The 14,965-nt window shown below is 35.4% G+C and overlaps 1 protein-coding gene across 3 annotated transcripts in view; it reads left to right on the top strand.

Annotated features, from left to right (window-relative positions):
- IFIH1 (interferon induced with helicase C domain 1) overlaps window positions 1-14,965 on the top strand; it is a 53,215-nt gene extending 38,250 nt beyond the window's left edge. Inside the window, exons 7-16 of one of the 3 annotated variants that reach the window (XM_002924867.4) lie at window positions 997-1,214; window positions 2,423-2,539; window positions 4,384-4,507; window positions 5,016-5,294; window positions 5,664-5,923; window positions 8,455-8,604; window positions 10,044-10,205; window positions 13,457-13,647; window positions 14,268-14,361; window positions 14,460-14,965. In XM_002924867.4, the coding sequence (XP_002924913.1) occupies window positions 997-1,214; window positions 2,423-2,539; window positions 4,384-4,507; window positions 5,016-5,294; window positions 5,664-5,923; window positions 8,455-8,604; window positions 10,044-10,205; window positions 13,457-13,647; window positions 14,268-14,361; window positions 14,460-14,639 (1,775 nt within the window). In that variant the 3' untranslated portion in view covers window positions 14,640-14,965. The remainder of the gene's footprint in view (window positions 1-996; window positions 1,215-2,422; window positions 2,540-4,383; window positions 4,508-5,015; window positions 5,295-5,663; window positions 5,924-8,454; window positions 8,605-10,043; window positions 10,206-13,456; window positions 13,648-14,267; window positions 14,362-14,459) is intronic. The other 2 variants (XM_034654649.1, XM_034654648.1) reach the window with 2 other exon arrangements.

The following is a 14,965-nucleotide window of genomic DNA, read 5'->3' as shown; positions in this document are numbered from 1 at the left end:
AAGAAGAATTAGTAGTAATATTGATGATAATACAGAGGCTGTATTATTAAATAATTTTGAAAATGCTTATTTAAAATGATTATCTCTGATTTAGGGGCGCTTGAGTGGCTCAGTTGGTTAAATTTCTGACTCTTGATCTCAGGTCAGGTCTTGGTCTTAGGGCGTGAGTTCAAGCCCCGTGTTGGGCTCCACACTGTGTGTGGAGCCTACTTAAAGAAAATAAAAATAAAAAGATTATCTCTGATTTAGATTGTCTTGCATTGCTTAAGTTTTCATTAAAACTCTTCTACTTTCTTGGGAAAACACGAAAGTTGTAATACATTTTTAATTAGATCACTTTATTTACATAAGAATGCAGTATTAAATCAAGCACTCACTGGAGTTTCCATTTACTTTTTATTTCTAGGTACCAAGATATTTTCATATGCTAATGACACTGTTAGATATGCCATCTTTTCCATAGAATTAAATACAATTCTTTCTATTTTGTGGGAAAGGGAAGAGAAAGTGAGAGAAAGAGAAAGAAGTATAAATAATCATTATAATCATTGTAATAATTAAATGCAATGTTAAAACAAGGCAAAACGATCTCTGTTTAAATGGTATGGTTCTCATTTGACATTAAAAAAACCCTCATCAACTTAAAATTTAATGTTTTATTAAAGAACAAAAGTGTAATCCTTATCAATTTTGGGGAATAAAGCAGGGATTGAATCCCACCCCTTAACACTTTTACCTTTATAAACTTCCCGAAACTAATCTCTTAAACAGGGATAATAACTAACAAGAATAGTTTCATAATTAATATAAATGGACCTCTGGATGTACAGGTGACTAACATAGTCACATTGCCCTCTTAAAAAGTGAGAGGTCTGTGCCAGGATTCTGCTGAAGAGAAGACATCTCTGTGGCAGTTCAATTTACTACATTTAAGGTACTTTTTTTCACTCTACGTTGCTGGTATGGACAAATGAACCACTTGGATTTTCTTTTAAGACTTTTCCCTCATCGTCATTGATGAATGCCATCACACCAACAAAGAAGCAGTCTATAATAACATCATGAGGCGTTACTTGAAACAGAAGTTGAAAAACAATAAACTCAAGAAAGAATGCAAACCGGTGATTCCCCTACCTCAGATACTAGGACTAACAGCTTCACCAGGAGTTGGAGGAGCTAAAAAGCAAGCTGAAGCCAAGGAACACATTTTAAAAGTAAGCCATTAACTTTATGTATAACAACAATAGCAATGACAACAACAACAACAACAACAACAACAACAAAAACCCTAAAGCAAATGCCAGTGCTTCTTGGGCTTTTTGAGTAAGATCTGGTCCAAGTGCCATGGAGTGCATAAAAGAAGGTATTCTGTGATCATCATCGGTTAAGTGAAATCCGTATGTTTTAGTTAAAGTAAATATATTCAATCTTTTACAAAACAGTAATATGCCTTAAATTACTATGGCACAGAAAAATATCACAAAAATTACTAGTGCGAATAGAATCATTGAAAAATTGGGACAAATGAAATACCTTATTTTAAATATCTACTCCTGTTGTTAAACTTGATAATCCATTTGATATAAAAATATCCACAAACTATGAAAATTTCTAATTTTCATAATACTCCATGAGTTTCAAAATTGCATATTTTCTTCTGTGCCTTTTTTGTTCTATGTGATTCTCAGATTCTGGGTAATTCACATTAAATGAGAAAATGGACATATGAGAATCTTTAGTCGAGGTTATACTACTAGTCAGCTGACCCCAAAAGGTAACACTACATAAAGTATTGGTGTTGATTTCAAGTGTTAAGTGAATTCAGAGTAACCCAAGAAGTGTGTTGGCACTAAGGTAATTGCATTTACGTTTTAAGCCCCTTACTTTGGGTTGAATTCAGTAAAAATCATGTACAACAGACAGAGGCACAATTATTTGTTCCGAGATACAATTTATTATGGGATTAAGGACTAACATCAGTCTAGATCCAGGCATATCCAGGCTTTAGCTGCTCCTAGCTTTACATTGTCCTCATTATATATAAAAAAGGGTGATAATCTAATCCAGGGATGTCAAGATGACCTTTAAAATGTTTTATGTAATACAGTTATCTCATAACCATTCTCTGCTGATCTCTGTAATTTGCTACACTGTTTCCATGTCAGTTTTTCCAGCTGGCAAATGGAATTTAAGGAATGAAAATAAATACACTTCTTTTTCTGAAATTATCCACCAACAAGATTTAGAAGCTTCTTTTTAGTCCATCGAGATAAATGTATTAGTTAATCAGATCCACAGTAAAGCAATACTAAAATGCTATATTTAGTTATGGTCCCTATTTGTTATATGAAAAATAATTCTACATTGAATCAGTTGAAAAGGAAAAGTACATATTTGAATATTGAAAAAATCTCTTTTCCAGATATGTGCCAATCTTGATGCATGTACCATTAAAACTGTAAAAGAAAATATTGTTCAACTCAAAGACCAAATAAAAGAACCATGCAAAAAGTTTGCGATTGCAGATGACACCAGAGAAGTATGTGCTTAAAATTTTAAATTTATTAGATTTTTTTTTGTTCTTCTGGTTTATGTTCAATTAATCAACATATAGTACATCATTAGTTTCTGATGTAGTGTGCAACAATTCATTATACCATACTCAACTGAAAGATGCAAAGGTTATTTTACACCAACCATCTGAAGAATATTATCTTAAATTTTTGGCAAAATAAGTTACAGTTTTATTCTTTTTTTAATTATTAGGCAACAAAGCACTGCTGTGAATTCTCTCTTCCAACCTTCTTTTAGTTTTCCAGTTTATATGAAGAGTAGCTTGACTACATGTGAGCCATGGGGGTAAGGGTAGAGGGTTGTATAGCTAAACTAGAGGGATTACTGTAGTTTGTTTTATTCTTTTTATTGTCTTGGTGAATTCCAGCACCGGTTTTCTGACATTTCGCAGAGCCATTTTATTGCTACCAGATTACAGTTGGTAATGATAATGGGAATCCTACCTAATTTGCATATTTATTTTCTTCAGAGAACACAGACATGGTAAAAAAAGTAAAATACTTACTTTAATGGTGCTTTTGCAATGAGTATTTTCCCTGATTATAAAAAACAATGGTGTTAGTTTGGACATTATGACCAGTATATTATGTCAATTTTTTCTTTTGTAAAATATAAAAAAGCATGATAAATTTTAGCTCTATGTACTTGATAGTAAGTATAATCATTGAAAATCTACCTCATAGGATGTTAGGATTAAATGACACGAAGAATGTGTAATAGACAATATTGTATTTGAAATGTAGTAGGTACTAACCCAATGTTACTGACCAATCTCCATAGATGAATCTTTTGGAATTCTGAAGATGACTACTATCTATTCCAGCTGAAACAGAACATCTGAATATACTTTATTTACCTTCACTTCTTTTTACTTATTCAGTTTTACTTAATAAATATAAATGGATATTTCTACACATAATCATTTTTTAAAACCCCACAAAAGCCTCAGGATATATTTTTTAAAAAGTTGCTCTCTTACTTTTTAACTTACTTAATTTTGATATACTTTTTATTGAAGTATAACAGACATGCATAAAAGTACAACTTCATAGGTGTACAAATTGCTGAATTGTTATAAAATGAACACACCTGTATAATCAAAATCCAGATTAAGAGACAGAATGTTTTCAGCACCCCCAAAACCCCTATTCCTCCTTCCAGTCACCCATCCCCCAAGGATAACTACTATCCTGACTTCTAACACCAAATATGGGTTTTGACTAACTTTGGACTTTATATAAATGAAATCATATAGTATGCCCTCTTCTGTGTCTGTTTTTTTTTTTTTAACTATCTCTTAACTTTTTTAAAGATTCCAGTTAGTTAACATACAGTGTTATATTAGTTACAGGGATACAATATAGTGATTCAACACTTCCATACATCGCTCATTAAAAGTCTACCATTTACTTTTTATTTTGGTAGAAATAATACTGAAACCAGTTCTTCAAAAGGGAATGTTTCTTAAATTACATTGCAGGCTTTCTAAATAATGGGGGCATTGCTTTAATACGTATATTTTTAAATTACTATTAGCATTCAAGTTGCATATTATTCATTAATTTTATTTTTGTAAAACTTTTAAAATGGAAATTCTACAGTGGTACAAGATGTTGGTGTGTGGATGGCTTAAGGGTAGATTACTGATAAAAAAATAAATGTACAAAGAGGTGGTGAGAGATTAACTTGTTACTTTGTCTAGACAAAGATTCTGAATCAAATTTCTAACATGGGAGTTATTTTAACAAAGATAATGTTATTTCTTTAATAATATAAACATGTAAAAGTAAGTGTCTAATTTATTTTTAGGATCCATTTAAAGATAAACTTTTAGAAATAATGAACAAGATTCAAAGTTTTTGCCAAATGAGTCCAATGTCAGATTTTGGAACTCAACCCTATGAACAATGGACCACTCAAATGGAAAAAAAAGGTAATTTGGGTTTTGACCTAACACTTAGTTTATTCCACCTTTAGCCAAGATTTCAGATGATATATTCTCAACCAAACTGAAAATAAATGGAATATCAAATGGAATTTCTGTGTTCGAAGTAGTACAAGGATGAACATATTCTAAGGAAGCAGCAATCCGTCCATTTTCTCTTTATTTCCAGAGTTTCACCTATTGTATGTTTAACATACTGAGATAAATATTAGGTTTCTGTCTCCAAATGCAAACTCAACTGAAATGTTTTTCATGCTATTCCCCTGAGTCAGCATGGATCAGGTCTGTGTTCTTGCTGATCCAGAGCTCAGGTAGCCAGTCCAGGGGTTGCAAAACTTTTAGAGCTCAAAGCACATTTTGAGACTTACCTTGCCCACCCAAAAACAACGTGAAGCTGATTTTGGAGTCGGTATCACAGACATATTCAAGTACACAACACAATTTTAAGGGGTGTGTTCTGCCATGATTTCACTGTACGTAACATATTCTTTCATAGCTGCACGAGAAGGAAATCGCAAAGAACGTGTTTGTGCAGAGCATTTGAGGAAGTACAATGAAGCCCTACAAATTAATGATACAATTCGAACGATTGATGCATATAATCACCTTGAAGCTTTCTATAATGATGAGAAAGAAAAGAAGTTTGCAGTCCAAGAAGATGATAGTGATGAGAGTGGTGAGGATGGTGATGGTGATGGTGATGAAGATGAAGATGATGAAAAGAAACCTTTGAGCCTGGATAGAACAGATAGATTTCTCATGGATTTATTTTTCGGTAAGAATCAATGTTATGTTGATTGCGTACTGTCATGCATTTCCTCTTGGCGTGAGCCCACTGCTTCTCAAGAGCTCTCCAAAGGCCCTCTTAAAATCATCTTTCATTACAAAAGAAGAAATCCCACTCATATTGGGGCTCTTTCCAATGGATAGGCTCAGATTAGCCATGAACTGTATAATCACCATAAGTCATTTGGTCATCTGGTTTTATTGTCAACAAGACTGCAATACATTTGTTTATTAAGCTAGCCTGATCATTAGCACAAGATCAACTGTAGTTCAACCACATCTTAGCATCTCATTACATAAAATCTCCCAGTGTAATTTATTCACATGTTTTATAATTCAAACTAATTCTTTCTTAAAGAAAACAGAAGAATGTTGAAAAAGCTGGCTGAAAACCCAAAACATGAAAATGAAAAGCTGATCAAATTAAGAAACACCATAATGGAACAATATACAAGGACTGAAGAATCGGCCCGAGGAATAATTTTCACAAAAACACGACAGAGTGCATATGCCCTTTCTCAGTGGATTACTGAAAATAAAAAATTTGCAGAAGTAGGAGTCAAAGCCCATCATCTGATTGGGGCTGGACACAGCAGTGAGTTCAAGCCCATGACACAGGTGAAAACATCCTTCTGTATTTCTTTCCTTATGCTGCTATTACTGTTCCCAAATTAGTTGTAGTCTTTTTTCCCATCAATTCTCTTGCCACCCCACAAATAACTTTATAGAACTCTTGTTCTTAAAATGTGAGTTGAGTAGCAGTCTAATCTCTAGTGTCTGATAAGCTAAGCATTGTTAGGAGTCACTTTTATCACGTACTTGGAGGAACTTTCGAAATTGAGTTTCCTTTGCAAAAATGATTGACATTTAAACTTAGTAACAAAATGGAAAAATGGTTATGATATAATATCAAGTGGAAAAATCAAATCCCCACAAAAATATGTGCATTATAATCAGAAAAAAAATGTAGAACATGTTTGCGTAGGATGAGATCTGTAAGGCAACTTGGAAAAATGAAGACATTTCAAGTGTTAGAGATTTGGGACTATGAGCGATTTTCTTTTCCTTTTTAATATTTGTTTTGTTTTGTTTTCATTTCATTATACTACTTATCATGTGCACAGTAAAACCCATGGGAGAGAAAAAAGGCATTTGTAGACATTACAAGCATGGCTTGTTAGAATAAATTATTCTTTTGAAGTCATACTGACCTTGAGTCTTGCTGGACAAGGGGACACTCCAATTCTGTCACGGTCATCAAAATTCAGTCCAATGGAGCAAATTAAATCTGTTTTAATGTTTGCTGAAAAAAATAGCTTTTGAAATTTTACACGATAATGCCCAATATACTCACTGCAAGTACTAAGTTAAAGTTGGTCTAAAATTTTTGCGGAAGAAAGAAAGCAATGTTTTCCTCTGGTGAGGATCTTACCTCCTCCTTTGTGATTAAAGCTAGTTTAGTTAATTTGTTTCCTTTTTGCCCTAGCTTTCAGGAAGCTCACAGGCAAAACTGAAGTTGTCTCACTGCCTTTATGTTAATCCTTACAAATAGTGCATATATATTCTTCCACTCCTGTTTTTGAGTATCTATTGTATTAGCTTTAGTATTATGACTTTGATTTATGTGGCCTGAGCTCCTCTTTGAAAAGAGGTGAGGTACAAAAGGAAAGTATGTTGTTAAGCTACTTTTTACTCCTTGGCCATTTCAGATTTGGGGGCTACATGCCCCTTCCTTATGCCCCACATCCTCCCCTTGTGAACAGAGTGGAACTTACTCATTGGGAGAAGGGTCGGCATTTACTTGATGTGATTTGAGGGTCTAACTCTGTCTGAAATTTTCATTGTTAAAGTTCTTTTTTTTTTTTTAAGATTTTATTTATTTATTTGAGAGAGGGAAAGCAAGCATGCACGAGTTGGGGGAGGGGCAGAGGGAGGGGGAGCCCAGGTCCTGGGATCATGACCTGAGCTGAAGGCAGACATTTAACTGACTGAGCTACTCAGATGCCCCTAAAGTTACTCTTTTGAATAGCACAGACATCTGCTAAAATCTAAAGACATGTAAGCTTTTATTAGTGGACATGAGTGCAAGAGGGAGAAATTGTCAGAGAAGACTGGAGAGAGGCTTTTCTGCACAATTCTCCAGCCTTTAGGAGTCAAAAAAAGGACACACACTGCCTCTAAGAAAAAAGGGAAGAGGGTGGGAGAATATACTGTTGGTCTGACATGTTTATTTTTGTCTAATGTTTAATGTTTTTGTTTAATGTTTGGGGATAAAAGATAGCATAAATGTGCACCAGAGGCCGACTGGACCAACAGCTTTGATGAGTCTGAGGACAAAACCACACTGGCCCTATCGGGCTAGGCTTATGCTTACCCACTCCTATGCCAGGGCCAGAGAGCTTGTTTAATTTCTTTACTTATATTAAAATAGTTTTAAAATTCAGAGTTTTTTCATTTAATTATACTTTTAAAAATTATGTTTTTAGTGACTTATTATTTCATTTTTATTTACTCTTCTCTTTGAACACATATTTACCTCTTTGAGAATTAGTAAGATTCAGGCACTGCTCTCCAGTCTTCTTGCTCCTTCCCCGGAGGCAGCCAACGATTTCCGTTTCTCACATGTCCTCCAGACATACTCCATAGGTTTCCTGCTGGAGTGACTCTTAAAGTGACCAGATGTGGCATAGAGTCTGTTATTTTCTCTGTGACTCAAAATTCAATGATCTTTAAAAGTGTCACCAAATCTTATTTTCTGAATATTAAAGATTCTGAAGTTAATGTAGTGAAAAGCAAAGCCCATTCTAGTCTTTCATTGCCTTATCCTCTTCTCCACTGAAAGCATCTCCTTTTTCCTCCCTCCCATGTCACCCATCAATTTCTTTCCTTGGCATAAATGATGGTCTTCCCACTTCCAGACTGGATGATGGAAATATTTTTGTTATTGTGTGGTAATCCCAGATTGGAAATCAAATGTTGTCTCACCATCATGTCTTTGTTCAATGCCAAAAACAGATGGCAATGAATCCGTGTATGATCTAATCCTTTGATTTGCACTGACCAGTTGCAATTTATTATTTCTTCTGCTAATTAGAAGATTTTAATGTGTTTAGCATCACAAAATTTAATTTATTAAACTGTTTCTACAGAATGAACAAAAAGAAGTCATTAGTAAATTCCGCACAGGAAAAATAAATCTGCTTATCGCTACCACAGTGGCAGAAGAAGGTCTGGATATTAAAGAATGTAATATCGTTATCCGTTATGGTCTTGTCACTAATGAAATAGCCATGGTCCAGGTACATTTAATACCTTTAATATGTTAATTTTTGATTTTGTGGTACTTGTTTTCTTTTAGCAAAACAGCACATGTAGTTTTAAAAATACGTGCATTCTCCTTCTAAAAAAGAAATCATTTCACACCTTATACAAATATCAAATCATTATATTGCACACCTGAAGCTAATACAATGTTATATGTCAATTATGCTTCAATTAAAAGAAAAAGAAATCTTGAAGAGCTGCATACTACTGCCTTTTATGGTGTCGTTTAATTCACGTGACAACAGCTAACTGTTGTATTTTTAAACGACTCTTCTTTGGTGGTTATTTCTGTGTCCCAAGACTCTAGAAACAGGACACTGGCCCATCCTTAAGAGGAGAAAGAGGCCTCCTTAATCTAGGATACCTGTGAGTTCCCAGCTGGACCAGGAGTTTGAAGTGCAGTGTCCCTAAAGTGTCTGACAAAGTAGTATGCCCACACACTAGGGAGCTGTACTATTTCTGCATTTTCCTCCCTATTCTTGCAATTTTTCTGTGTGTTTGGAATTTTTCATAATAATATGTTGGGGGAGGCAGAGTTATACCTGCAAAACAAAAGCCAAATGTCCTAATTTCTATTTAATTTCACTTTATCTCTTACTTACACTATCTTCACGATATAATTGTTACCTTTCATTGAGTATGTATGGGAGTCATGCTTGTTAATATAAATAAAAATATTCTTCCTATAACATTAACTAAAATATCTTTTTAAAATACATTAAACTGCATCCTTGTGTGGAAGACTAAGATAACCAGATAACCACCAAATTAGGAAATAATTGTATTTCAAGAGTTAGTTTGTTAGCAGTTTATCACACCGAATGCATTTTTATACAGATAATATTAGAGTTGGTAGTTAGGTTCCTGAGCCAGGCCACAACATTTTCTGTTACTCAGAATGTACCTAAATATCAATTTCTAAAGGGGACTATAGAAATTTATCACCTTGCAAGCATGTTTTCAAGGAGAAATATGCTCAAAATCTAAAGTAGATACCAGGAGCTGAACTGCATTCTCAACAGCCCCGGTGTCAAGGTCAGAGATGCCCCTTCTTTCCATCCATCCCTCCTACCAGGCCAAGGAGTGCCTCCCCAGTCCAAGTCAATGATGCTGGTTCCCACGGTTGCGAGAAGGTTCCTGGGAACAAAAAGGGTGGACAGGATGGTCTTGTGTAATTGAGGGTCTTGAGGGTTGGGGTACTGACCTATCTTTGCTCTAGAACGTTGTTCATTAAAGTGCATTTTGAATTTCAAATAACTGACTTTCAAAAAATGGATAATAGCTGACTTTACCGAGAATAGATAAATTACTTGAAGGCTGGCACACGGAGCAATGAATACCATTCCAGGCCAAAAATGAGAGCATTCACAGAAAGGCATAACCCTTCATTTACTTGATTTCTTTATGTTCTCAGGCCCGTGGTCGAGCCAGAGCTGATGAGAGCACCTACGTCCTGGTTGCCCACAGTAACTCAGGAGTTATTGAACGTGAGATAGTTAATGATTTCCGAGAGAAAATGATGTATAAAGCTATAGACCATGTTCAAAATATGAACCCAGAGGAGTATGCTCGTAAGGTACTGTTTTGGGCCCTCTCTGAACTTATTTTCCACTTTAAAGTAGCTGCATGTGGTTGCCATTGATAGCTTTGTGGCTGTCTCAAGACAGAAATTGTGCTGAATTTTAAGTTCCAGTTGGGATGAGCTGTGCTTAGTCCAGATTCATATACAAAGAATCAAGATCTATGATGGGCAGAAATTGTCAGGCTGCCGTTCCAGTGAAACCAACGGTAAACTTTGATGATATAAATTTAGTTTGCCCTTGATCAGAAAGACTAGTACATCTCACCCATTCAGAGTAACCTGGTAATTTTGGTTTGGTTCAATCTGTTTGTATGGGCACAAGTTTTTCATTCCAGAAATATTTATGAAGTGCCTACTGTGTGCCAGGCCATGTTCTAGAAAGAGACAACGTGGTAGAAAATAAAGCAGATAGACCCCTGCTGCATGAAGCTTATATTCTCGAGCGTACATAATGAGATTTGAGGAGGAGAAACAAGAAACAAAAATGAAGCAAGAAATGCATCACATAAGGATAAATATTACAGAATTAGAATAAGACAACACGAAACAAGTCATTAGATGAATACTCTATACATTGGGTATTTAGGGAAAGTCTCTTAAAAGGAGCGACATCGAGGCTAGATCTGAACGATAAGAAAATACATAATATGTCATCTGGCTGCATCTCACTAGTGTAGAGTCATTTGAGCTGCAAGAGGAATGCAGTGAAGGAAGAATGCATTTCTACAATATTTCAGGAAATCCCCCATACCACTGAATTAAAGACTGTAACTACTATAATAGCAAACAATCCATTTAGAAGAAAATTCACACCCTTGCATATGGGTGTGAATGTTAGTTTCTTAACATTGGAATTGGCTCTACCCTAAATAGAGTTTCACGAAAGGGATGCTTTTAAATTGGTGTGCATTGCTATAACCAACTCCAAGGTTTCCTGGCCAGGTTTCTACACAAACTTACATTTTAAAACCCCTTTAAATGTAAGGCAAACCAAACAGTTGGTAATGTCAAATCAAACATCTGTGGCCAAATAATGTCACTGGAAAGTTAATCAAGTGGATGTTTTCAAAGATTGATATTTCAAGACCAGGTGTTTTGGGTAAATTCTAGGATATTCCCAGAGTTTATGAGTCAAAATTTTCCAGAATATGTCTACGGTAAGATACAGTCTCTTTGGGGGCCCCAGAATCAACTACCTTTTTAGGTTTCCTTTGGCTAAGAGACCTGCCCTCCCAAAGCTACTCCAAGCTGACAAACTCAGAGCAGAGATGGCAATGATGCAGGGGCACATTCCACTACTATTCTGTTTGGCTCCCTCGCCAGACATCTCTACGGCAGACATCGCTACTAGGTCCCAGCACTACCTTCTTCTGAGTTAAGAATCCTTCTTAACACAATTTTCAGGCAGCTGTTAATAAATGGTGAGCACTGACACAGGAAGGTGAGGTCTGTTTTCCATGTGATATACAGAATTTGTACCTAATTGAAAGCCTCTAAATCAAAATTCTAGAAATAATGTGAAGATCTGAAGCATTTTCCCTAGCAATGACTCAACAACTTTTCCCACATCATTACATTTTATTTAGACTTAGACTGCCGTTGTGCCTCCTATATATTTCTTATGCTTTGTTTTATTTTTTTACACCTCTAATTGTTTCATATTCTTTACTATTTTGGAACTAATCCTTTATTTCCTGGTGTCCTGGTTGCATACCCACACACTAACCTTAGATTTATTTTTATCTTTCCTGTCAAACCTATAGGCATTCCTTGATTGCCCACCATGTACGTGGTCCTATGCCAAATCATCTTTTATCAGCTTACAGAATTATAAATATCTTGCAAGAACAATCTAATTAAACTTTTAGGAAACATAATGCTTCAATTTTTTGCATTGTTATCATTTACATGACATTAGTCTTTGTACTTGTCTGATTAAATTATCATATCACCTGTGGGTTGCTTAGAAGGTTTAGTTCTCTTTTTTGTACTAAATATGGCTATCTTGAATCAAAGCCAAAAACAGAGGTGAGAGCCAGAGATGGACCATTCAGCTTTGTTCATCAGCACTGATAGTTTACGTTTACTAAAACTTCCCCTCAGCCTTCAGGAAAACAATGGCTTCCTCCACAATTTAATATAAATTTGCCATCTGAGGGAGGTAAATTACTTAAGAACCAGGTTTTCCTACTGTGAATTTGTATAGGTGTGAGAACTAGCCAGTGCCTATCTCAAGTTTTGTGTCTCTACATAGTTTCTGTTATGAAATAAATTGTCCCACTAACCATAGGGCCTGGAATACAGGGGTTTAAGGACTTATTCTCTCATTAAAGAAAAATGTGGACAATCTAGACCCATATGATAGCTCCATGATGTCATAAAGAAGCCAAGACTCCTCTCTGTCTCTCTTCTTGCCCTTTGAGTATTTGGTTTCCATTATCTAGGTCAAAGATAGTTTTTTGTATTTCAACTGTCACATGCTCATTTTAGGCAGGAAGAAGGAAGAAGATGGAAAAGTCAAAAAGTGCAAATGACAGCTAGCTGATACTTAAGGAGCCTTTCTGGAAATCCTATTCAACATCTTATGTCTCATGGACGACTGGCTTAGAAATGTAGTCATTTAGCTAGCATATTTCCACCCAGGATGTAATTATAGTTCTGTTCCCTGAAAGAATGGACACTGGGTAGGAAACCAGTGGTTTCTGCCACAAATGTGTAAAGAGGGGATTGACTAAGATAGCGAAGGGTCTAGAAATTATAATGTGTGAGAAAAGCTTAAAGAAACTGGGGGCCGTATCACAGGTAAGAGAACTATTGGTAATGTAATAGCAGTGCTCGTTCTTCAAAGAGATTCCATGTAAAAGAAGGTTTAGACTTATTTTATGACACAGAATTAAAACTAATGGTGAGGGAGAGAGTTTAGAGGGCAATTTTGTGTGTGTGTGTGTGTGTGTGTGTGTGTGTGTGTGTGTGGAATATTGCTAAGGACTTTCTCACAATAGAACTTGTCTCAAATGGAATAGGTTGTTTTCGGAACACCTGAGGGTTCCACATTTCCTTGATCACAGACAAGGAAGGATTATATGCAAAGTTGTTTGGTGGGATCACCTCATTATTTTGATTTCTAGACTATGGCCAAGTGTATATTTTTATAACTATCTAAGACCCCTGAATTCCAGGAAAATTACTTCAGTCAAACTGTGAAAAAAAAAGAGAAAGAAACTTTTTTTTTCCCATCAATGCAGATTTTGGAATTACAGATGCAAAGTATAATGGAAAAGAAAATGAAAATCAAGAGAAGTATTGCAAAGCACTACAAGGAAAACCCATCATTAATAAATTTCCTCTGCAAAAACTGCAGTGTGCTAGCCTGCTCTGGAGAAGATATACACGTCATTGAGAAGATGCACCACGTCAACATGACGCCTATATTCAAGTACGTCCAGGAAGACTCAATTTTAAGTTTCTTTATAAGAGGTGAAGTAGGTTGTGCTGTGAATGTTCTTCCAAAATAGTACAAATGAGACTCATTATTTTTCAGAACTTCCCCTCTTTTAGTCCCCACATTATATCCCCATTTCAAATGTCATTTTTTTCAAATATTGCACGGGGGCAGGGAGGGGAGAAGTGTAAGACCCAAAGCCATTTTGATCCAAGTCACATTAGTTTGGTGTATATTTATATGTGTTCTCAGAATTTTGGAACTAATGAAGCATCAAACTTTACATCGGAATCTGGGGATGTACTGTATGGTGATTAACACAATATAATAAAATAAAATTTAAAAAAAAAAAAAGAATTTTGGACAACTTAAGTCTCGTTAAAATAATAAACAGACTTAGAAGAAGCCACCAAAGGCAACATGACCCTTGAGAGGTGTGTGTGGAAAGAAGGCATCTGCCTAATGATCTGCAGGGGCAAGAGGAGGGAAGGAATAAGATGTGGGTACGCATGCCTGCAGATAGGCTTCAGGTCCAACAGCATGTACCCATAGCCTGCATACTTGTCCATTGCAAATTCTCAGAGATTTTTTTTTTTATTTCTTGATAATTTTAGGGAACTCTACATTGTGAGAGAAAACAAAGCACTACGGAAGAAATTTGCAGACTATCAAACAAATGGCGAGATTATCTGCAAAAAATGTGGCCAAGTGAGTAAATTGCTGTGGGCTTATTTTTACTTTGGCCAAAAGGAATTCTTAATTGAATGTGCATTTAATTTTTCCTCTCACTCTCTTTTGTTTTCCAGGCTTGGGGGACGATGATGGTGCACAAAGGCTTAGATTTGCCTTGTCTCAAAATAAAGAATTTTGTAGTGGTTTTCAAAAATAATATGCCAAAGAAACAATACAAAAAGTGGGTAGAATTACCTATCACATTTCCCGATCTTGACTATTCACAATATTGTTTGTGTAGTGATGAGGATTGACATTTGATTTGAGAACCTTTAAAAATACTATCAACTTAACATTTAATATGACACTGATTAATATTTTTACTATATTCCAGAACTGATGTGAGAATTAACAAAATCATTGCTTTACTCTGTGTTGAGCTGCATAGTGGAAGATAATGTAATATGCTTTCAAGTATCTATCTCGTGGGTGGGCAGGGGTAAAGAATACCCACCAGTAATACTCATTAGGGTGGAGGATTATAATATGTGGAAAGAATGCTAGAGTATAAATGAGGATCCAAGGTATCACTTTCAGTCCTGTCACCGATCTTCAAAATAAAATTAACCAAATCAGTTCA

This window comes from Ailuropoda melanoleuca, chromosome 2, assembly GCF_002007445.2.
Source record: "Ailuropoda melanoleuca isolate Jingjing chromosome 2, ASM200744v2, whole genome shotgun sequence".
NCBI classification, from domain to species: domain Eukaryota; kingdom Metazoa; phylum Chordata; class Mammalia; order Carnivora; family Ursidae; genus Ailuropoda; species Ailuropoda melanoleuca.
Note: the sequence above shows the minus strand (reverse complement) of the source record. Positions and strands in the feature narration are given on the sequence as shown.